This window comes from Rutilus rutilus (genome assembly GCF_951802725.1).
Source record: "Rutilus rutilus genome assembly, chromosome: 7".
Lineage (NCBI taxonomy): Eukaryota > Metazoa > Chordata > Actinopteri > Cypriniformes > Leuciscidae > Rutilus > Rutilus rutilus.
Genome location: NC_140221.1, coordinates 29,661,098 through 29,686,168, shown reverse-complemented (window position 1 = coordinate 29,686,168; position 25,071 = coordinate 29,661,098). Strand labels below are relative to the sequence as shown.

The 25,071-nt window shown below is 37.8% G+C and overlaps 1 protein-coding gene and 1 long non-coding RNA gene across 2 annotated transcripts; both read left to right on the top strand.

The window, feature by feature from the left end:
- The first annotated feature begins 528 nt into the window (after positions 1-528).
- LOC311293606 (uncharacterized protein) lies at positions 529-5,387 on the top strand. Its single transcript, XM_084414007.1, has 5 exons — positions 529-910; positions 1,509-1,746; positions 2,130-2,163; positions 3,446-3,505; positions 3,720-5,387. The coding sequence occupies exons 2-5, from the start codon at positions 1,645-1,647 to the stop codon at positions 4,142-4,144; spliced, it is 621 nt and encodes a 206-aa protein (XP_084270133.1). The 5' UTR covers positions 529-910; positions 1,509-1,644; the 3' UTR covers positions 4,145-5,387.
- A 4,089-nt stretch (positions 5,388-9,476) lies between these two features.
- LOC311294084 lies at positions 9,477-23,810 on the top strand. The gene is made up of 6 exons (XR_014628012.1): positions 9,477-9,595; positions 20,420-20,507; positions 20,857-20,927; positions 21,100-21,181; positions 21,905-22,047; positions 23,715-23,810. It is a non-coding gene; the product is annotated as an uncharacterized lncRNA (long non-coding RNA).
- Positions 23,811-25,071: the final 1,261 nt, after the last annotated feature.

Sequence of the window (25,071 nt, the reverse complement as noted above, 5' to 3'; positions counted from 1 at the left end):
CCTTCCATTTTTGAGCTTTATCATTCCCAGTAAAAAAAATAAAGATCATTGTCCTCAGATTGTTCTTTAAAACAAATAACAAGTCTGTTACTTCTCTAGGGTCAATAATCAGTAATGACAAAACAGAAATGTGAATCATTATTTCACATCAAAAATCCCGAGACATTTAAATCAATCTGAGTAAATGATGCTCGAAATCAACAGCGCTTAGCCAATAGAGTGGTGACGAGTGGAATTTGATGTCATCATGGCATAGAGCCATGTAGGCCTTCGAAATGGAAGACGTTTGCGGGCATTTTCTTTTACTAACTTTGATATCATCTGGGAAACTGCCCTCTTTTGGAAATTTAACTTGTGAGTACTGTAAATAGAGTAACCGATAAAATGAGTCATGTAAAAAAAAAAAATAATATATATATATATAGATATGTGTGTATATATATATATATATATATATACCCGGAAAACATAATCTGTATCTGAATCAACAGTGAAATGCTCACAAACAGGTTGCATGTCCCTAAAGCGCCTAGCAAAACTTAAACATGCACAGTGCATGAAGACTTTTGCTGATGCTTCTGCTAACACCCACACCCAATGGGAGCACATGTATATTCATGTGGTGACCTTGTTTGCGTGATTGATTACAGATATATCTTATGACTTCCAGTCAACATTGAGGGAAAATACCAAATGGGTGGTCTTGTGGTCTATATGTGCTCTTAAAGGGATAGGTCACCCAAAAATTCATGTCATTCCAAACCTGTATGTCACACTTTATTCTGCAGAATACAAATGGAGAAGACCTGGTCAGGCCATATGATGAGGAATAGTTGAAACAGAAGTTGTTATTCACTGAAAATATCCTCCAGCTGTGACCGGATCATTCAATGAGTTGAATTTGAGAAATGTGAATTCAAATGGATTAGTTTTGTTAATGGATGAAACATTTCACTAAAGGATCTGATTCAACAAATTAGGTTAAACTGAGTTTGTTCACACACCAGACATTGCTGCATCTCTGATTGTGCTGAGATAGGACCAATATTTCAATGACTTTTAGGTTTTACACAATCCTCAAAAAACATTATCCGTGGTACTTCAAATATATTGCATTTATAGGCTATGTAATTTTACAGTGATTGTTGCATTTTTTTTAAACTCAATATCTCCATTCATTTTCATTGAATGTAATAGATATTCGTCAAAATTTCTCATTTTGAGTTCCATACAGGTTTGTACATGTGATTTCCTTCCTCCCCGGGGAGTTTTACCTGCCTCCTTTTACCAACCAGCCCTCCTTTTTTTTTCTTTTTTTTTTTGACGACCCTCTAGACTTGTAATCTTATGCAAGACGATTACATTAATGGATGAAATTACAAACAGTGCTAATAAAATGAAAAAAGAAAAGGCCTAGATTACAACAAGAAATTGTGACCATTCTTTACAAAGTGAAAGCTACGCGTTTACTGTCACCATGATCACATCCACCCTCATCTCACCCACAGGTGATGTGGAGTTAATAGCGCTCTGTTGAACGCGTGGGAGATTGGTATCTCAGTACAGTCGTCAACTTCATCCGGGACTACAAGAGGCATTTCTAGTGTGCAAACTGCAGTTATTTCAGCATCTTAAGGAGCAGGCATGGGTACAGCGCGCGCAGCTAGAGCGCATATTATATGGACATCGATAGCTTTGGTCCTCATTTCAATCGCAACGTGCTTGGCTTATGTCTTCATGTCGAAGGTAAATATAACTGGATCTACGGACTTAGAATTTCATATTTTTGGCCAATAAATAGACGCGTTGTTCAAGACGCGTCTGTTGGACATTTTGAAGAATAACTCGACGAATGTTTGTAGGCTACTGAATTTACCATTCCAGCAAGCATGTTTTAAAAATATGTATTTATGAAAAAAAGAGAAAAAGGTTATCCGATCTTCAGTTCACTTATAATGTCTCGTTGGCTGAGAAACACTTCCTTGTTTTCTCCAGAATTTGATGTGGACAATAATTCATGGGTCGAGTTGCAGAGGGCGTGTTTGTAAATAACTCCTTCGGTGCAATCTAGGCTATTCTTGAAATATGCATGACATAGTGAGTGACATGTCTTACTGTAACTTCAACAGGTGTCTGGATGCCAACGAATTAGCATCGTGAATGGTAAGTTTAACCTAATAGCCTTTTCTATTAACAATGTTTTTTCTTCCTCTATTGAGGATGGCATTGCCAATGGTCATTTGGTACCACTAGCAAAGCAAAACGGAATGAAGACTAAACACTTCAGATTTTATGAAATAATGTGTAATATGTAAATCTGGGGCCGGTTTCATAAACTGCCAAGGCAAGGCAAGGCAAGTTTATTTATTTAGCACATTTCATACATTATGGCAATTCAAAGTGCTTTACATAGAGAGGAATAAAAATTATCTCAAAATAAAAGCAAAGAAAATTCAAACAGTTATTCAAAAGCTTTACATAGAAAGGAATTATAATAATCACACTATAGCAATTCATAGAGCTTTCCATAGAAAATAGACACAAAATAAAAGCAGGGGAAATGAAACAGGCTATAAAATGAATTAAAATAGATAAATGATATAGTAATAAAATGAATTAAAATAGTAAATAAACTTCTCACCTGGCAAAATTTTGACTCTGAGATTTCCCCTGAGAAATCTGCTTCTGAGATGCTAAGACTTATCTTTCAAGTCATCTTTTTTTTTTCTTTAAGACTGTTAAATACGAAAATTCATATAGCCTACGTAAATTCGTCTCATTTGATATCGAGAGTTAAGACTGGTTGCCCTTTGTCTAACAGTTAGTTGGCCATTATATTTAATCAAAATTGTGTCGCTACTTACGCGTTTGAAGTAAAAACCTAGCCTTTTAAAGGTTTAAGTCAAACATATAGGCCTACGAATCTCCTTTGTTTTGACTGAGTTTTTTTTTTAACTGATAACTCGCACCCAGGTTAATATTTGATAGCCTACTAATAACCTAATCATTTTCTGAGCAATTTAAACACAATTGATTATTATTACCGCGTTTTGTTGTCAATAAAATAAATCAAACGAAACAATTTCAAGCTGTTGCATATTATAAAAAAGAAAACTAAATAGCATAAAAGTTCGGAAAGCTCTTACTGTTTGCAGAATCTCCATTCCAATTTATTATAGTTGAACGATGCATGAGAGTGTACAATGTGTAACAGACAGCTGTGCTCTTTGTTCGCGCGTGTGTGATTGTTGTATTATGCTGTTTGGGTGGGGATCTGAGCTGTCTCGCTGTGAGTTGGTGGAAATGCATTTTGTGGTCTGCTTCCGCGCATTTTCATGTTCAGCTGTCAGTTGAACGTTTAGTCATTCATGCAACAATTATTTATTGTTTTTAGTCAGGATTCGTTCAGTTGTGGTAATCTTACAGATGTTTTTCTTTCTGACAGTCTCCGCAATTGAAAGTATGTTCAGACATCAAGTCTCGCGGGAAAAATGGCTTCTAACAGGTGATTAGTAACATTTGTTTGTAACAAATATTTATAAAATATATAAAACATGTCCACCTATGTTTCACATAGGCCTAAACATCACATTTCTTGTTGAAACATTAGTTAGGCTATATTAAAATTACACACTGTAGCTAACATTACATAAACCTTTCTGATTCCATAATGAGAATGTTTGCTACATGTTTATCTTTATCTTCGTTTTTTTTTCAAGCTTACAATCACACTGATAATCGTTTGGTTTGGGATGATGAGTGGGAGGACCACAGGAATAAGGGTGAGAGCATTCTGGACCATAACAAAACGTGGATTGTCATACGAGAGAAAGGTGTTTACCTGGTCTACATACAGGTGAACTTCGTTCTAAATCTACAGAAGAATAGCGACTCTACTGTAGAACTCAAACTTCTAGTGGATCTCAATTATGGTGGGAAATCAGAGATATTTTCAGCTGCACATGACACTCAGGTGGTGAATGTCAACACGTCTCCAGATGCAAAGCTCAACACTTTCCTTCTGATGTACATGCAATCAACAAACCAGTTATCAGTGAGAGTATTTCCAAGTGATTCGGTGAACTATGATTCGAGACCCTTCTCCTCCTTTATCACTTTAATAAAATGGGCAGACGACTGGTAGACTGTGGAGCATGGGCAATAAATACTGCATCAATTATTGGTTATATCCACAGACCATGTCCAATTTTTACAACGGCAGCTGTTCTTATATTCTTGTTAACTTTAATTGTGACATTTCGGTATGACGCAGTCTCAAGATCAGCTGCTAGAACACCTGAGATTTTCCAGCTGTCATACTAGGAAATGCTCGTTGACATTAACAAGGATTGCGTGGGGGGTTATGATACTTTCTTGGTGTTTTTTCTTCTTCCTTTCGAAATATGAAGATCACATCTCATGATCTTCTCAGAAGCATGACACATTTTCCTCTCAACCGATATACAAGTTAAGTTTGTGTTTCAGTTTTTTTATGAGTCAAGATGAAAAAGGGCATGATATGCTGAGCACTGACTTTGAAGATTCTCATGTATTACGTAGGCTACATACAAGATGCCGTAGCTGCCTGCAACAAACATTGTTTTACCAAACAGTAGTAAGCTAATTCTGAGAAAGTGGGTATTTTTCAATATATAAATATAATCATGTAGTATTTAATTCATCGACAACTGAATGTAAAAACCTCATAACAGCAACATATGTTTGATATAAATGCTCAGCGTGTCATACAAAAGCTAAGGCTATGAAGCAACACTTTATTCTGTAAATATGGGCTTTTTTTTTTTTTTTTTAAGACAAGCAATCACATTTTAATTTTAATAACAAACTCTTAGTATTTAATGAGCCAAAAATTTTTGATAGATGTTGTGCCAGATTTTGCTGTAAGCAACAGAAGCACTTATTTGTTCACGAATGTCATGGAAATGTTTTCTGATGGGGGTGGTGGATGGCTAGGGGTGGTAGTGGGGATATTTTCTCACATAAATTACCTCTAGGTACATTAATTCAGTCAAGCAAGCCATATAAAACTGAACAACATGCTGTTTTCATGAGACAGTGGAATGTTTTTTTTTTCTCTCAGCAAGTGAAGCAAACCAAGTATTGTTTCAGTCAGGAAAATACCATTTATGATGATGCTTGCTTTTTTTGTCTTCACATGTACCAAGCCAGCTATTCTTTGTCTTAAGGTTTTCTTTGTACTCCTGAGTTTTGTTTTCTTTAGATAAGCTCTTCTATACAACAAGGTAATTGTTCACGCAGAGTGATTTCAATTGACTACGTTTTTTTTACTGTTCTCAAATATGTAAACAATATTATATTTATATGCAGTTTGTAATATTTTTATTTAAACTATTAATTATAAATAAAGCTGTAGCTCCCTCTGCATGCCTCTGTTATATTGTAAGCCATTTACTTTACATTAAGCACTTCAACAAACACCAAACATGTTTAATGAATAGCTATGCGAATGTCACAAATATAGACATGTAACATCACAAACAAAATGCCATGTCATCTGAGCTTTAAGCTTTTTAGCCTATTCTTTATTTTTATTGTTTTGAAAATTATAGAGAGCAGCAGCTTAAAATCACTAAAGACAAAAAATTCTGTTCCAAAATAATGCTATTAAAACTTTCATTAAAAACATCTAGGTATATGAAGTACAGGGGGAAGAAAACATTTCAGTGCAACTAAAAATAAGATAGAAAAAAAGAACAGTCTGTGTATAAGGAGTTATTTATTTAGTGCTTAGATAACTTAGCAAATACAATCTTATAACAAATCAAATATAAGCTTATAGACTACTTATTCAGAAAGGACTAAATCTGTTGAGGTCAGTCAGACTGGTAGTGTTGTGTTGCCTTAGGCTACTCATGTCTTTTAACCATTAACTAACATTACCAGGACATTTCAAGAAATTTCTGTGACAGTAAAATAAGAATTTACACAATGTTAACTAATGGTTGTATTTAGTTTTGTTTGTTTATTTGTCTGTTTACAGCCATGCACTAACATTCTAGGAACCAAAAACCTTTAGGTGAGTAATTTACAATGCAAAATCTGGCTCCTGAACAAGGAGGTCCAAGGAGGGGTTTTTTTATCCCCCTTTCTTTCTTTTTTGAACAAGGAGGTCTATAACAGGTCCTGAATTAAAGCAGAGAAGGACTGATTTCGTTGATGTAGGACTAGATGTAACGGTACGTACTGCCCCCTTGTGGCAAAGACTTTACAACTGACGGAAAAGAGCTGAGTCAAGTCTGAAATTAAAAGGGTTTCAGTTGAGTCATGTTGTGAATTTAGGCTTCAACGTGTTGTTGATGAGAAATTATGAATGAATAAACCACGTTTTGTAATTTCTCTGACTAAAAATAAATAAACGTAGGGTAGAGTGGGGGAAAACGCCCCCCTTAAGGAAAATGTGACATTACAGTGAAACAAAACATAAATGTGACTAGAATTGCCATCCCGGTTTTGAGTGACTATGGCAGGAGTTATTCACCAAATATTAAAATTGCTCAGCCTTCATAATTAATTAGTGTTTTCACTGAAAATATTTTTGTACAAAGGGGGCGTTTTGCCCCAGCGGTGGGGTAAAATGCCCCCTTTCTTACCAACCAGTTTGCTTCATAGATCAACAGCAAAATTTTTACCCCACAAAACAAAAAAAGTTTTACCCCACAAGCTATGAGTTTTTAAAAAAATGTTTAATTTTTAAAATATAATTATATTCCTTATAAATAATATATGATCTCAAACTACAGACTTCACTATTCATCTATCATACATCACTGCGAGATCCTGTAGAACAATATTCTCTTAAACACTTATTTACTAATATCTGAAAATTATAGCATTTACCATGTAATCCTCTTCTCTTCAAATGTGTCGCTGGTGTCAGCTTCTCCATAGAGATTTGTATATCCCCGTTATCAACGTAGTGCATAGCAACAGTAAAAATGTATCTTGACTACTTTTAGTGGTTATTTTGGGAAAAACAGGTGGGGGGCGTTTTCCCCCACTCTACCCTATAGGCCTACATTTATTTGGTCACACACACACAAACTCACATACTCCAAAACTCGCGCAACCCTTCAGAGGATAGCCTATAGGATGGACGGATGAATGAATGGATATTAATACATTATGGGAAATGCATTTATCCCTTTTACCTTACGAAATGAAATGGTTCAGAAATAAATAAAGAACTAAATTAGGCTACTGTAAATTCACTTTTATCAACATGTTTTGAAGATTAGGCTACCCAAAGAGGAGGAGACCCCGGGGAAGACCTAGGACACGCTGGAGAGACTATGTCTCCCGGCTGGCCGAGATGGTCCTCAATGCAGAACATGAAATCCACGGGGAGGAGTCGGATCCAGATCCAACTCCTCCCACCTTACATACCTAAACCTACCAATCTCCACCCCCTGATCCCTAAACCCACCCCTAAACCTACCCATCTCCACCCCTAAACCTACCAATCTCCACCTCTTATACAAGATCCGACTCCTCCCCCCGGATCTTGTGTACTGCATTGAGGTGCTACTGGGCTGGCCTGGGAACGCCTCGGTGTTCCCCCGGAAGAGCTGGAGGAAGTGTCTAGGGAGAGGGGAGTCTGGGCATCTCTGCTTAGACTGCTGCCCCCGCGACCCGGCCCCGGATAAGCGGACGAAGATGACATGCTACCCAGCTAACACACTCATTCAGTTTATTTAGATAGGGACAGATACAAATAACATAGATAAGCTTAACAGTCATCCGATGTATGTATCATAGTGTTTTTAGCTAAAGCTAATTCACGACACTTGTCCCTAGTAGGGCTTTTTGATAAAAAATACAGTTTAACAATAAAAAATAAAAATAAAAAACAATGTAAGGAAATAAAAAGGGACAATAAATATACAGAAAGGGCAAAGTGTAAAGAGTAAATATGAGAACAAGGTGGCTACCACTATACATACCAGTTAGCCTATGTAATTTATTCGTACATCCTGGTAAAAGATGATATTGAGTTTGTGGCTGATTTTAGCTTAGAGCACCTGTAATCGATGTAGAAATGAGACGTTTGTCTTTGTTTTTCCACAGAAATCATATTTTACTGCCCGATTCTTTTGGAGATAATGTGAACTATGATGTTAAAACAATAAAACAAACTACACAGTCACATTTCTGAGAATGAGAGCTTTCTTTTGATATATGATTTTTCTGTTTTGTGAGATACGTAAAAATATATATTCATATTTACATTTCTGCATCGCCATTTTGGGGGAGGAGCGATTTTGTGACTATTGTTTTTTAAAGCTTTATATTCATTATTTGTGTTCCATATACACAAATATCATTATATTCTGTGTAAAGATGAGATTTTAAGATTTAAAATGATACTATATATGGGGTGATAGTATCTCCAGAAACATTACAAAAATAAGTTTAAATATAATGACGTAGCTCTATTGCCCGCCCACGGGCAAAAAGTTACGCTCGTGTAGCAGATTGGGGATTTCCCTCCATTACTCCCGCTGGTGGAGAACGGGAATACTTTCCCCATAGATTCAGCTGTGTCAGATACCGGCTGGTTAATCATTAGGCTATCATGATTGCACTTATAATAAAGCACAAGTAGCTGAGCTTGTGTTTAACCGTTTCTGGTTAGGCTACCTCCTTGCTTTCCCTTTTCCTGTCGTGTAGGTCACTTATCTGTAGTGATGGCCAAATGAAGCGTTTCGAAGCATTATTGCTTTCTGATACAATTGTGTCGAAAATGGTTCATTACTCGAAGCTTCATTTAGATAGAAATTGCAGCACCATCTCCTGGTGAAGTAAATGTAATGCAACAAAGCTGACAACCATAAAATGCAAGTAACGCCCCGTTTATTACGTGTTTTTACCGAGGCGATCAAAGCTGAAACAGTGTTAGTGCTGTGAAACTCATTTATGTAGGTGCATTTTACAGATACTTATGAATTTCATGTGTTCACCTTGATAATAAAACATTAAGCATGATGTGTGTGTAATTATTTCTTTAGACAAGGACAGAAGATCAGACCAGCTTAAAAAAAAGTTGGAAACCATCACAGAAATTCTAATGGTTTATTAAAATAGGAACCATTGTCTTTTACCATTTAAACCACTACATAATTCTTTTTTGTAGTGTGTTAGGGACATATTCTATTAGGATTTAATGCCCCCACCAATACAACACAACACATATCAGTAGACCCACAGAGACCACTATAATTCCCATTACAGCCAATACAATTTCCATGAAAACCATTAAATCCAATAGAATTTCTGTAATGGTTTCTATAGTTTTTTTTTTTTACCTTCACTTTTATAAGAAATACAGCCGCCAGGTTTCAAACCTGTCAACACTGGATTGGGCTGTCAAAGCAGTCAGGTGGTTTACTACAGGAGTGAACCAGTGTGTTTGCTTCAGAAGTCATTTTCACGTGACTAGTGACGTAATGATACAAGCTCCGAAGCAGTGGTTCATTGCAAGGACCGTTCGAGTTTGAAGCAAGCTTCGGAGCGTCGGTGTCAGACGTAACATCACTAATTATCTGTCCTATCTCAGGTATGTGGATGAGTGTAATGTGGCATGTGATTTATTTTTTTGTGTAATGTTGGTGTGTAACCTATAACCTGTTCTGCAGTAGCTATACAGTGCAGTGAGAGCATGTTGCAGCATGCATTCGTTTTACGTTGTTCTGACACAGTAAGTATGATCTCTTTCTGGTGGATTGAAAAGTGCGTAAACGGGTCAATATCACTATAAAGTGCCTTTGGTGTCCTCATAAGAATCGCTCAGTCATCATGAACATAATGTAAAATAATGAAATTCTGAGGTTTTATTATAAATGGCCAAACACTTACACACATACAAGTACAATGATACATCTCTTGAAATGTGTTTTTCTGATTTTATACCATTTTCTTTGATTGGACGTATGTGATTTTTGGCATGTCCCGCACGCTGCTCAGCTAACTTCAGTGAGTGTAAAAAGTGGTTAAATTACATAAAATTATAATACTTTTTTAATGTACTTATTGTCCTCAGCAAGTTATTTAATAAAACAAGTCATTTTGATTATTTATATTTTATTTTCATAATAAGCAGTTTGCATGTGTCCCTGAAATTTGTTTATTTGTTTATTTGTTTATTTAAAAGGATCCCCATTAGCTGACGCCAAGACGACAGCTAGTCTTCCTGGGGTCCAGACAATACATACAAAATCCAATAATTACAATCACAATTACTCCCAAATATATAATATATAAATACACATAAAAGAACAAGAAAAAGTAACAATACAAAAAGTACTGATTAAAATAATAATAAAATAATGAAAAACAACATAGCACATGATACAACCTCACTCAACCAATCCAGACGATATTATGATGTTGAAAACAAATACAGTCTTAGTCTTTTTTTTAAAACCAGTTTTTCCCTTAATTTCACGAACCCCAACTGGAAGATTGTTCCAAAACACAATTGACCTATAAAACACGGTCCTCTTCATAGAGTCAGATTTAGGTAGGGGTAAAGAAATCTGTCGACTATTCGCCCCTCTTGTGTAATGTGAATGTATATCTGAACTGCAAATTATATTATCATAAAGAAATGTAGGAGTCTGAGTGTTAATAATTCTATGAAAGTATACTAACATATTAACAGATAGTCTATGCTTGACCATCTGCCAAGCAAGACATTCATGCATCTCTGCAACACTAGTTCTTGAAGAACAACCAAGAACCAGTCTTGCAGCCTTGTTTTGAGCCACTTGTAATTTTTTTAAATGACTGCTTGATGCAGCAGACCATACAACAGAACAGTAATCCAAATGACACAAAACCAATGTACAAACAACACGACTAAACAACTGTGAATTTAGAAACTGTGCACATTTACGCATTACTGCAACAGCTCTACCCATTTTAGCAACAACTTTGTTGATGTGATCAGACCATGACAACGTGCAATCAAGCCAAAGTCCAAGAAGCTTCACCTTTTTTACTTGCTGTACATTTTGACCGTTTATTTGTATATTAATTTTAGGATTATCAGATAATCTATACTTAGAACCAAATATACTCATAGTTTTTGAAATATTTAGAACAAGTTTATTTGTTTTGATCCAGTTATACAATTTGCTGATCTCACAAGACAGAACCTGATTAAGCTCTGAACATGTAGGGGCTGCATAATAAAGAGTAGAATCATCAGCAAACATAGTCAATGTAGCCTTACTGAGTATATACGGCATATCATTTGTAAAAATTGAAAATAACAAAGGTCCGAGGCAACTTCCTTGAGGGACACCACAATCCAGGGACTTGCTACAAGATAATGCACCATTAAAATAAACTCTTTGCGACCTCTCCGACAAATAGCTCTTAAACCACTTGATTGCTGAGGAAGTAAAACCATAACTAATAAGTTTGGAAATCAAAATTTCATGGTCGATCAGATCGAAGGCAGCACTGAAGTCTAGTAGTAGTGTACCCACTAACATTGAGTTATCAATTGATGTTAGCCAGCTATCCGACATTTGTGTCATTGCAGTGCAGGTGGAATGACCATACCTATAAGCATGCTGAAACATCGTAGTCAAATCATTGTTAGAAAAGTAATCTTGCACTTGCTCAAATACAATCTTTTCCAATAATTTACTTAGAATAGGCAAAATGCTAATAGGCCTACTATTTGGACCACAGAAAGTTGATTTTGTGTCTTTGGGTAAAGGAATTATCTTACCCTCCTTCCAAAGTTTTGGACACACACCACTAATCAGACATCTGTTGAAAATGTGACAGATTGGTTTAGAAATATGTCCAGCTGATAATTTCAACAGCCGACTATCCAAGTTGTCTGTACCAGCAGACCCACCAACAGTCAAAGATCTCAGCAACATTTCGACCTGCACAACATTAACCTGATGAAATTCAAAACTACACAGTTTATCTTTCATAATACACCTTTCTATTAGCTCGTTGGAGTTGGAATCTACAGTGTATTTCATTGTCTCTCTAAAATTAGAAACCTTATTAACAAAATAATCATTAAAATAATTTGCAATCTGTATTGGCTTAGTCAAATAAACTCCATTCAATTCAACAAAAGAATTGCAAGTAGATTTTTTCCCCATGATTTCATTAAGTACATTCCACATTCTCTTACTATCTGTACCACTATTGTCAATTCTCTTCTGAAAATATTTTTTCTTTTTCACTCTGTTCACCTTGGTCACATGATTCCTTAAAGTACAATAAAATTTTCTGTCCTCAAGAGAGTCAGAAAGAACCGCAACCTTTTTAGCCTCTTCCCTTTGAGCCATTAAGCTCCTTAACTCAGTATCAACCCAAGGAGCACTTTTGGCTTTAACTGTAAATTTCTTTAATGGGGCATGATTGTTAACAACTCTCATAAAACAATCCATAAATAAATTAAGGGATGCATCCACATCATCAATGTCACTTATCAAATTCCATTTAATATTATCCAGTTCATTTAGAAAACTCTCCTCATTAAATACCCTATAAGATCTTTTCATAATGATTTTAGGACAGGCTCTAGGTAGCTTAGTTCTCCTGGAGACAGCAATACAGTTGTGATCACTAAAGCCAACTGTTACAGAAACGGGTGTTGAGCACATATCAGGATTATTAGTGTAAATATGATCAATACATTTTGATGTTAAAGATCCTGTATTGTTACTAGAAATTCTTGTTGGTTGATCCATTAATTGAGATAAACCACAGGTGTCTGTCATAGTTTTAAGCTTATTCTTCAGAGGACAAATATCAGATAGCCAATCAATATTTAGATCACCCAGCCAGTATAGCTCTCTGTTTTCCTCAGTCACCTTGTCTAGCATATTACATAAACCATTTACATACTCTATCCTGGCACTAGGTGGCCTATAACAACAGCCAAGAATAATCGGTTTTAAATGTGGAAGTTGTACCTGTAACCATAACACTTCAACATCATCAACCATTAAGTCATGTCTCAGTTTAACAGGGAAATGATCCCGTATGTAAATGGCCACACCACCTCCAAACCTGTTTCGATCATTTCTATAAATTGAAAACCCCCCTATTTCAACATCTGAATTGTCTATGAAGTGATCCAGATGAGTTTCAGAAATCATAAGTATGTCTATTTTGTTCAATTGCAAAAATAAAGACAGGTCTTGAATTTTGTTCCTTAGACTACATATATTAATATGAGCAAGGATTAAACCTTTAGGTAGTTTATTTATACTGGTCATCTTAGTTGAATGGTAAATAAGTCCTATATTATAATCTAGTTGAATATCTTGTACCCTAAGTTATTTTATCATCATCAAGTAGACTACATATATATAAGTCCTGCACACAGACACACATGCATGTACACAAACATATATAAAATTGAGCTTTAAAGCTCATTAGGCCTATAACTGACTTTGTCCAGCCCTTGGAGTGATGATCAGTTTATCATACTTCAAACTCGCTTTATCACCTCTCTCTCTGGCAGCTTTCACCTTCGGCCACAACTCTTTCCTCCTCAGTTGCACAGCTTCAGAGAAATCTTCGTTAATGTAGATCCTAGTGCCCTTTAATTTCTTGGCAGAAGAAAGAATCAGCTCTCTATCTTTAATGCGAAGAAGTTTGACAACAATTTTCCTTGGCCTTCCCCTCTCCTGAAACTGACCAAGTCTCTGGGCACGCTCAATGTCCATGTTTATTCCATCTAAGCCCAAGTTTTTTGAAAGCATTTCTCGCACCTTTTTCTCTGATTCACACCAATTCTCTCCTTTCTCGTCAGCAATGCCATCAATTAAAATATTTGTTCTCCTGCTCTGGTTTTCAATGTAGTCAAGCTTGTTGAACATTGCATCCAATTCCTGCTTGGAAGTAGTAATATTTGTCTCAAATGCCCTTATCTTTGCCTCAATCACAGTACATCCCATCTTCTCCTCTTCAAGCTTTGTTTGGGTAAATTCCAAGCTGGTCTTTAGCTCCTGTACATCTCTGATAACACCATCCAATCTTTTGTTAGTTCCATCCATGATCAGCTGAATGAAACATTTGAAGTTATCTTGCTGCTGCAATAACATATCTTTATAGATCCCTCTCTGCTGCTCCATTAACTGGGAGAGTACACTCATTGTAACAACAGCATCCTCCTCACAAGGAGATGTTTTAGCATTTTTAGGAGGCATGATGTGTCTTACCTGGATGTACCGGAAGTTGATGAAAGTTGCAAATGTTGATGGTGACCGATCTGTTTGTCAAGGTCCTAGTAGGCCCAAAAGCCCATCAACTTGGGCTACAGCACAAGCTCAGCAGATAGTGGAAATATTATCCCCAATATTGAGACGCAATTTAAATAAAATGCAACTTGAGTCAATTAACCACTAAATTTGAGAATACCAGAAAGGATTCAGAAGATTTTTGTTAGATTCTAAGAGGCCAGGTTCTCAGAGAAAACTCCTGGCAGCCATCTTGAAAAAGTTTGTCTGATCCCGTTCTTGCCGAAATTGCTGTCCACCCTGTCATTATGGGGTAAACTCCCCTTTAAGAAACCAACTGATGTACTCAGTGACATCCCCTCCCCCATTTGGTCTTTCTTCAGTGGAGGTTAAAACATCTGCAACACACACAGAAAGTATCTACACTTATATTTCCTAATTTTCATCATATTGTGTTTGTAGTTGCGTGTTGTCAAGCTTAACCACCCTGTCATTGTGAAATATTAATTAATATAAAAACTTTTCAGAAATTCTAAATATACATTTTAAACAGTGCACAGTCAGCTTCAACAGTGAATCACTGCTTACTGCTGCACACCATGTGCTCATTAAATACTAACTTTAGCCAAAAAAATCCCTTCATGGTTTTAAAAGTCTAGGAGGGTAGAAGGGGAACATTATGTCACCCGTCAACAATCTTTACTATGGAAACACTGGGAAATGAGTGATATCAGGAAGCAGCAGAGCGTTTGAACATTTATTATGTGCAACTGGTCAAAAGAATATATCTATATATAAACATATATATATATATATATATAGATAGATTAAAAAAAAAAAAAAAAAACAATTAAAGTTGTTTACAATCAGAAATAAATCAAACAAACCAGCAAATTATATTATCCCAGACCTGGAAGGGGAAAAGGGAATAACTGGACAGTGCCAACTCAAAGAAAAGAATAAAACAAAAGAATCTTTCTACGCCGTTTTAAACTAACCTAACTAACGCAAAAGAAAAATGTAGAAAGGAAAGGTCTTCGACGTCCGAGACGTCGTATACTTCCCTACTCTCACTACCAAACAAAAATACAACGAATGGCACTTGCCCTCTTAACCTAGCGCAGGGGTGTCCAAACTCAGTCCTGGAGGGCCACTGTCCTGCAGAGTTTAGCTCCAACCCCAATTAAACACACCTGAACCAGATAATCTGACCTTGATTATCTGGTTCAGGTGTGTTTAATTGGGGTTGGAGCTAAACTCTGCAGGACAGTGGCCCTCCAGGACTGAGTTTGGACACCCCTGACCTAGTGTATCTAAACAGAAAATAAACCTAAGTGCAATGTACGTCACGTGACATCTCTTACCTGTCCCTTTTCCTTTATCATTCCCAAAACACAGCGTTACCGCTCTCAAACATTTAGATAAAAAGAATAGGACGGCAACACAACGACACCTCACATGACCAACTTTAAACACATTAAAGGTAGGGTAGGTAATCTTTTTTCTAAAAAAAAACATTCCAAATTTGTTTAAACTGTCTTTATATACCAATACATAATTAAAATGTAAGTACTCTGAAAAAGAAAATATAAAAATCGAGTGACTGTAGACCTTTTAATCTGCAATAAACAAAGCTCATTATTTCCATTCACTCCACCCCCTCCCTTCTGAGCTCCTTCCAAAGCCACGCCCCCAAAACACATGAACGCGCGACGCCAAACGCTCAGGCTCAGCTGGAAGAGCATTTATTACCTGAGACGAGTGGAGAGGAAGGAGCGTAGTACATACAGTGACATCATGTCAGAATCACATGTAATAAAATACCTAACTTTATCACTATGAATATAAACAAATAAGATTTCTTTTAGTACTCACTATCAAGCTAGCATATCGATAATGGTAAAGTTTCATTCGGTAACGAGCTATATTTATAAGGCAAAACTAAAAACAGGTTGCATTGATACACGGTTTTCCATTACCATCAGTTACACTGTGATGAAGGTGAATTTCGTGTAAGATTCATAACATATAAGGTGTTTTGCATGTAAGAGTTTCCATGATGAAAACATTGTTGACTCTAATGAAGACTAACATACACTCCGAGTCCGGAGACAAGTAACGTTACCGCATCGTCGGTTCGAGGACAGGTCCGGGGTTGAGGGCGAAGCAGAGGAGGTCGTTCAAGAGTGCGGGCAGGGTCCGAGGAAGTAGTTTTTGCCTTGTTTGCCTTCGCTGACTGCATATGCAGGTGCTTTGAGCTGAATATTTCCGGAACGGTGACATGTGATGAGTGCACGCAGGGCAGCGCGCGCAGTGGGGCTCGGGCACGAGACATGAAGGCATCTGATTGGTTCTTTACATTTGCACCGAATGGCAGTGATTGGTCAGAGTTTTTACTGTCCTGCAGCTGCTACAGAGGTCAGATTTTTTTCATTCCTTTTTCTAAACACATAATGTATTGACTACTATCAGGATGGAAGGACCATTTCACCCAGTATAAAAAAAAGTGTTTCTGAACAGGATTACCTACCCTACCTTTAACTGAGATTGATAAATTCTCAAAAATTGAAAACAAGCAAAAACCAAAATCAAGCTTAACAGAAGAAAATATACTAAGCACACAAAGTCAAGTTCACAAAACAAAAAGGCCGCCGCCGTCTAGTGCGTTCATGACTCCTTTTATAGTTCCCGGGTTTCCGGTAACCATATGACTGGATCTCACTTGCAGACGTCAGCACGCCAGAACCCTCCTCTCAGATGATTGACAGCCAATCAGGCGACTGATCAGCACATCGCCTGCAAGAGCGAAAGTAAAAAAAAAAACAGACAGCGGCAGAAACAATACAAAAGAAACTAGAAACACCAAAGTCGCACAGCTTGGTGTCACATAATATCGTAACACCCCCACATTTAAGAACAAACATATTGTTTGTTACAAAAAAAAATAAAAATAATAATCTTAACATGAAACAAATCATAACTCACCCGCTATAAGCCCTTTTCAAACCCTGGAAAGAGCGTCAGCCAAAACATTCTCAGACCCCTTTTTATGATGAATTTCAAGGTTATAACTCTGTACAAACAGAGCCCAACGCATCAAACGTTGATTGGTATTATACATCCGAGAAAGAAAAACAAGGGGGTTATGATCCGTATACACAACCGTAGGCAGATTGGAAGAACCTAAATAAACTTCAAAGAACTGCAAAGCAAGCAGCAACGCCAAAGTTTCCTTTTCAACTGTAGAGTATTTCCTTGATGCTTATTAAACTTACGGGAGAAAAAACACACTGGATGGTCCACGCCATCCTCGCTCTCTTGAAGCAACACTGCTCCAGCGCCCACCGCGCTCGCATCCACTTCCAACTTAAAAGAGCGATCAAAATTTGGAGCCGCCAAAACTGGGGTGCTGTACAACAAAGCTTTAACACTCTCAAATGCAATCTGGCACTCATCAGTCCACGTAAAAGTTCGTTTTGGACTAAGAAGATTAGTGAGAGGGGCTACTACTGTGGAGAAATTTTTACAAAAATTACGGTAGTACCCGGCCATACCTAAAAATCGTCTCAATTCTCGCCGTGTCGTAGGTAGGCCTACTGGAAATTCCGTAATAGCTGCAACTTTCGTTTCCACAGGCTTCACTTGTCCCTGTCCCACCTGTTTGCCCAGATAGGTGACACTAGCTTGACCAAACACACATTTTGACAAGTTAAGGGTTAGTGAAGCACTCTCCAGCCTCTCAAACACTGTACGAAGTAAGGACATGTGTTCTGTCCAGTCCTTAGAAAAAATTACCAGATCATCTAAATAAGCGTTACAGTTGGGCACGCCAGCTAAAACTATCTGGATTAACCTCTGAAATGTAGCAGGAGCGTTTCGTAACCCGAACGCCATAACGTTGTATTGTAGGAAGCAGTCCGGGGTTACGAACGCAGAGATATCCGATGCACGTGGCGTTAAGGGTACCTGCCAAAATCAAGTTTACTGACAAAATTAGCAGAACCTATATTATCGACACAATCTTCCATCCTGGGAAGAGGGTAGGAATCAGGTACGGTCACGGCATTCACTTTACGGTAGTCCGTACAGAAACGGAACGAACCGTCAGACTTACCAAAAGGCACGGAGAACTCCACGGACTATAGCTATGCCGGGCCAATCCATTTGTCAGCAGATACTCAGTCTCCTCCTTCATGACGGATCGCTTGATAGCGTTAAGTCAATAAGCATGTTGTTTTATAGGTTTCACACCACCAACATCAATATCATGTCGCAACACATTAATCTGAGACAGAACGTCAGAAAATAAAGCTGGAAATGCGGTGATAAGATCTACCACATCCTGCAGTTGCCCATCGGGTAGATGAGAAAGATGAGAAGACAAATTTGTTAGAATAGCTGAATTCTCTAACTTATTACATTGTTGAGGAGTATTTCTCAACACTAAACCATCCTCATCTGCATCCACTTCACCCTCTGCAACAGATATAAATTCCGTCATTGCCATGACAGGTGCAATTTCTTTCACAAGATCACATTGCACTTGTTCTCGTTCATGATACACTTTGAGCATGTTGACATGACAAACACGCGTTTTACGTCTTCTCTCCGGTGTGCGTATAACGTAATCTGTCTCACTAAGTTTCCTGACCACTTCATAAGGGCCAGTAAATCGAGCCGACAATGCAGACCCTTGGACGGGTAGTAACACTAAAACATTGTCACCTGGCTGGAACGACCGTGCGACTGCTTTGATGTCATAACGATGTTTCATTTCACACTGAGCACTTTTCAAAGATTTCTGAGCAAGATCGCAAGCCTCGTGAAGCCTTTTCCTGAACCTACTAACATAGTCCAAAATATTTATTTCAGACTCTGAATTAGTCTCCAGCATCTTATCTTTAAGGACCTTTAATGGGCCTTGGACAGTATGCCCAAAAACCAACTCGGCTGGGCTGAAACCGATTGATTCCTGCACTGTTTCACGTATGGCAAACAATACCAAAGGGATTCCCTCGTCCCAATCCTTATTTGTCTCCATACAATACCTTCGAAGCATCGCTTTTAAGGTCTGGTGAAATCTCTCAATTACACCCTGGCTCTCAGGATGATAGGCACTTGAGACTCTGTTTTATAGACAAAGACTTCAGAGTCTGAGCAAAAACGCATGACAAAAAATTCGTTCCCTGGTCTGTCTGAATCACCTTAGGTAGACCAAATGTAGAAAATAATTTTATTTGCGTTTTTAAAATGACAGGAGCAGTTATTTTGCGCAACGGTCTCGCTTCTGGAAATCGTGTCGCTCTACACATAATAGTGCATAAATACTGGTTACCTGATTTTGTCTTCGGTAAGGGACCAACACAGTCTACAAGCACTTCTTCAAATGCTTCACCCACAACTGGAATAGGAGAGAGTGGAGCGGGAGGAATTAACTGATTCGGCTTCCCTGTTATTTGGCATGTGTGACAAGTTCGGCAAAATTTAGCAACATCACGTTTCAAACCTGGCCAAAAAAAATGGTGTAATTACGATTGTAAGTCTTAGTTATTCCCAAGTGTCCAGATAATACATGCTCATGAGCCAAACATAATACCTGAGAACGAAATATACTTGGAATAACCACCTGATACACAACATTCCAATCCAAATCATCATCGACCCTAGAACACCACTTTCGCATCAATAATCCATCATCTTCAAAATACGCAGTAGGCTATGTCTTGTCTTAGCAGCCTCATAACTAAGAACAGTCGAAAAACATTTACGCAAAGATGGATCTTCCTTTTGTGCTGCAATAATTTGAGACCGAGTGATGAGTAAATCCATTATGTTGAATATTTACTTTTATAGACATGGTTTTGTGTCTTCGGAAAAAGTCCGTTAGCATCTCAACCGTTTTCAGAAGAGGTAAGTTAAGCTAAGTTAACGTTAACTCGGTTGAGCTTTTGTTTATGAAAGTTTGGGCTTTTAATCACCTCTTATGTGTATGAGAGGTTTTGTAAAGGTTTTACTTGGAAGTGAGCTAATTTATTTTACACAAACGTAAACATAAACGTATGTAATCGGTGACGTCACTTACATGGAGTGAGAAAATTGGTTGAAACTAGCTCAATGGTAAACAAATATTGATAAAAAAAAATGTTCTGTGATTTCAGCAGCAACAAAATAACGCATAACAGAGGGAAAGCTCCACGACTTCAACATTTCTGAAGAAAGCTGCTGCCGGAGAAGTAGGAAATACAGGTAGGAAATCCAAAACTAAAGAATTAATTATTGATTTTAGGAAACAGAGCCCCCCTCTTCCCCTCACTATCATTGATGGCCAACCTACAAGAATACAAGTACCTTGGCACAATAATTGATAGTAAGCTATGTTTTGATAGCAGCAGCGAATGTATTTTTACCGTAGACTGAGGAATTTTAACATTGACCCCACTTTGATGAGAATGTTTTATTGAGTCTGTTTTAACCTTCTGTTTTATCTGCTGGTTTGGTTCCTTGTCTACAAAAAACGATTAGAGAGTATTGTTAGGACGTGTAGCAAGATTGCAGGCATTAACTTTCCCCCTCTCTCACACATTTACTCCAACAGAAGACAAAAGAAGAAGGCAGCTGACCCTAGTCATCCTTTGTCCTGCCAGTTCAAGCTACTTCCCTCAGGCCGTAGGTACTCCATGCCCAGATGCAGGTCAAATAGATTCAGAAACTCATCTCAGAAAAGCATTTCACCTCTGCTGTAGCTTATATATAATATAGCTTAGCTATAGCTTCTTACTTGTAATAAACCTGGCATTATATTGTTGGCTCTGTGACAAATGGTTTGTTGTGTTCCTAGATCCTTCAATGTTGATGCCCTGGCCTCCACCGTAGCAGAGTTGGGCGGATCATCATCTCTAAGGCGCTATGAAATATGATTAGTAAGTAAAACTTCAAACATACACTAATGTCAAACATACACTAATTGTGTTGGTAAAAAAATTATGTTTTGAAAGAAGTCTCTTATGTTCACCAAGACAGCATTAAAAACAATAATATTGTGAAATAATATGACAAATTTTAAATAACTGTTTTCTATGTGAATATACTGTAAAATGTAATGAATTCCTGTGATCAAAACTGAATTTTCAGCATCACAGCTTCATATGATCCTTCAGAAATCATTCTAATATGATTTGACGCTCAAGAAACATTTATGATTATTACCAGCTTTCATTTTCTCAAAGGCGTAAGCAGGATACCCAGGGCTTGGTTTACACCTATCACAATTTCTAGCCACTGGGGGACCATAGGCAGGCTAGGGGAACTCATATTAATGTTAAAAAACCTCATAAAGTGACATTTTCATGCCATGGGACCTTTAAGCGTTTTCTACCAGTTTTCTATGTGAGGAAAACGCTTAACTGTACATAGTAGTCTATTTTTAATTAGTATGGTGTTTACAGAGTTATCATCTATTTATTTAAATATCACTGTCTATGCTTTAAGTCACGTTCTGCGAGTGCAAATCTCTAAATTCAACTTTGGACTTGTATTTTACAGGGGACAAGTTCTCAAATTCACATCTTTATGAACAATTATGAAATAATATGAACTGCAGCTATGCTAATCTTTCTCCTGTTGCTTCCCTGTTTCTATCTCAGGATGCTCAGCAAGTTCACTAGAGATTACAGCAGCTCCAGTGTGGATCCAGCCTCACTTGTGAAGACTTCTAATGACACCAACACTCACAAAGACTTCAGATGATGGCAACTATAGATGGACACAAAAACTGCCAGATATTAAGGTGGGGTAAGCGATATTTCAAAAACGCTGTTGGACACTGTTGATATTTGGAATGAACCCAAACAAACACACCCCTCTCTTCAATGCTCCACCTCCAAAACTCACCAGATTGCCCAGCAGCCGCATCACATTATTGGTGTAAATAACTAATTTATGTTATTGCATGTTGACCTGCTCAATAAAAGCGCAACACTAAGAACATTTCAGGAAACACGTTATTAATTATAAGGGCTGGATTTCCCGAAACCTTCTTAACGCTACGTCGTTCCTAAGTTATACCTTAAGCTGTACCTTATCGTTAATACGTGTTTCCCGAAACGTTCTTAGTTAATTGTACCTTAAGTCATACGTTCGGATATTTCCCCACCAGTTAATCAAAGTGTGACAACACCGGTAATACCATAATAGAAGTGACGCGCATATGCGATGCAGCGTGCCCGTTTTTCCAGGCGCGTCTATGCCACAGCGAGATGAAAACATCTCAACTTTTCAGAATGCCACAAGCGCACCGCAGGTCATGTGACAAAAACCAACCGATCAGCTTTGGCCTTTCCGTAACAACATGGAAAGCTCGGCCGAACAGCTGATCATAGCTGAACAGGGCGAGTTTTTATTTCTCATCTCCATAAATATATCTAGTAGTAAAGCTAATGCAAGGGCTAGAAATCATTAATCCTTTGCTGATACTTCCTCGTCATCATGGAGAGCGCAGTTCATGGTTGCATAGCAACGACAGACGCCACGGGAGCGCAAGTGCTTGTAGAAAGGAGAGAGCGCTTTCCACTCATTTTAGACGCGATATGTGAACGGCCCCTAATTCAGGATAAACTGAGAATCTATTTGGTTTAAAATCGTTTTTGTTTTGTTTAAAATGGAGATCACGATAACATACATCAGAATAACATGTTCCAGTCTATTTTAAAAAAAGATACTCAATTGAATCATTAATTCAAACACTTTTAAAACCAATTAATTCAGTGTCTCATTCATAAACACCTGGGCTAATAGTGCTTCGAAGACTCTTAAGGTATAACTTAACTAAAGGTATACCATTTATAGGCGTGTTCCCCGAACCATACTTTAGAAAGCTGCTAAAGATATTCCTTCTTACGTGTGACGTTACCCAGTGCTGCCCGTGGCGATGCTGCTGAATCTGCTGATATCGATGGCTCGAGAATCAATTATTCACTCGTGCAGGGGCTGCTTCACTGCGTTATGTGAGAAAGCGGTGCTCTTTATAAAAGCAATTCAGAAATATATGTGGGTTGGGTGAGAAAAAACACTGACATTATGGATTCGGATGGCAATAAAATCACAGACTTACCCCTGTAAATGTTTAAAATACCATATGAACCCATGAGAAACAGTTAGCATCTACTTACAACTTAACTGACAGTATGCTTTCACTGGCCTTTGAAAGCACTCCGCGGACGGCGGCGTCTTTTAGAACAACTATTCGCTGTATCGCTGCCATAGTTTGAGCAAACTCCCCACCACAATCATTCCCTTTAAATAGACTATTAAACCTATTAAACTATTAAATGGTTTGCCAGCTGATGTACCTTTGATTGTTGTTAGATTTTTAATTATATTATCCAGTGTAATGACAATTTTATTCTTAGCTTTAGTCCTAACTGCTTTTTCTCATTGTTTTTCACTCTGTTACAGGTTGCCAGGAAGAATCCTTCTCTACATTGTTGCTGTTCCTTTTTGATCCCTTTTCTCCTGGAGTTCTTTCTGGTGTCATTAAAATGTCTTAACTTGAATTGTGTCTGTTCATTATACTAGAGACAGTTACACACAAAATTAAGAAGATATTTTTCCATGTCAGTATAGCCTACTTTTTTTCATATTGGATAGTCAAGTAACTCCAAGGCTGTATACATGTACATAGACATTGAGGGGTACAAGTCCTATAATTATACGTCAATAATAACAATAGTATGTCAATAGTTAGAAATGGCCAAACTGGAAATTCAATATTGGAAATTCTTGCTCCTCTCTGTTTTTAGGATGGCAAAAAGGTTTAAAAGTTACATTTTAGGCTGGTCTACCTTACAGCGACCATCCAAATAGATAGCCAATCAAATCATAGAAGGCGGGGTTTACTGTTCACAGAAGCAGAGCATGTATTCCAGCAGTTTAACGTTGAAAGAGTGCGAGGTAAGATGGAACTGTAAAACTACTCCACTTTTTTTCTTGAATATGGCCATTTTTAGGGATGAAAGTTGCATGTGTTCAGTATCAAAGCTGTTTTATCAATTTAAGTCTCGGGGCAATGTTGACTACAGTTTATGTGCTGCTGAGTGAGTGTTGCAGCGCGATCTCCGCTCTCTCTCTGTGTGTGTGTGTGTGTGCGTCAATGAAAGCAGCGCATGGTGTCTAATGTAAGGAGTAGCCCGAAAGGTCCGACCTATATAAATAAAGGTCCTATAAAACCCATGCAGAGCTGCCAAAAGATTTACAGCTTTGCATCGTTCAAACATCGGCCGGAGATCATTTGCGATCAAAGGCCGACGTCGAGGCGACATATTGCCGATGAGCAAACGATCTCTGAGCGACATCGTGCCGATGGAACTTTGTACGTCGGCCCGACGTACGTGTGCTAACGAATTCGACTTCCCCAGAACACTTTATGGAGTTTTCAGATCAGTGTTTTGTGAGGAATTCTCTTTCACTTTCGTTTCAGACTCAGAACTTAACACGCCGTTTGTTAGCGTCTGCCCCATCAACGAGTCAGCCAAAGCGACTTGATCTGTCCTCGCTAACTGAGCGCGCGTAACAGCACAGGCAGATATAGACTAGCCACATCAAAACTTGCACACACATGCGGAGAATCAGTCACCTCTGGCACGGGCATGACTTTGCCTCCGGCCAAATCATTTCCTAGAATAAAGGTTATTCCTTTCACAGGCAACGAATTACGAATAGCCTACCGACCTTTACAAATCCTGAAGTGTGTTACAAATCTAGTGTTACAAATCTAAGTGCACACGATGCAAAGGAACTGGTACCTGCATTTCAA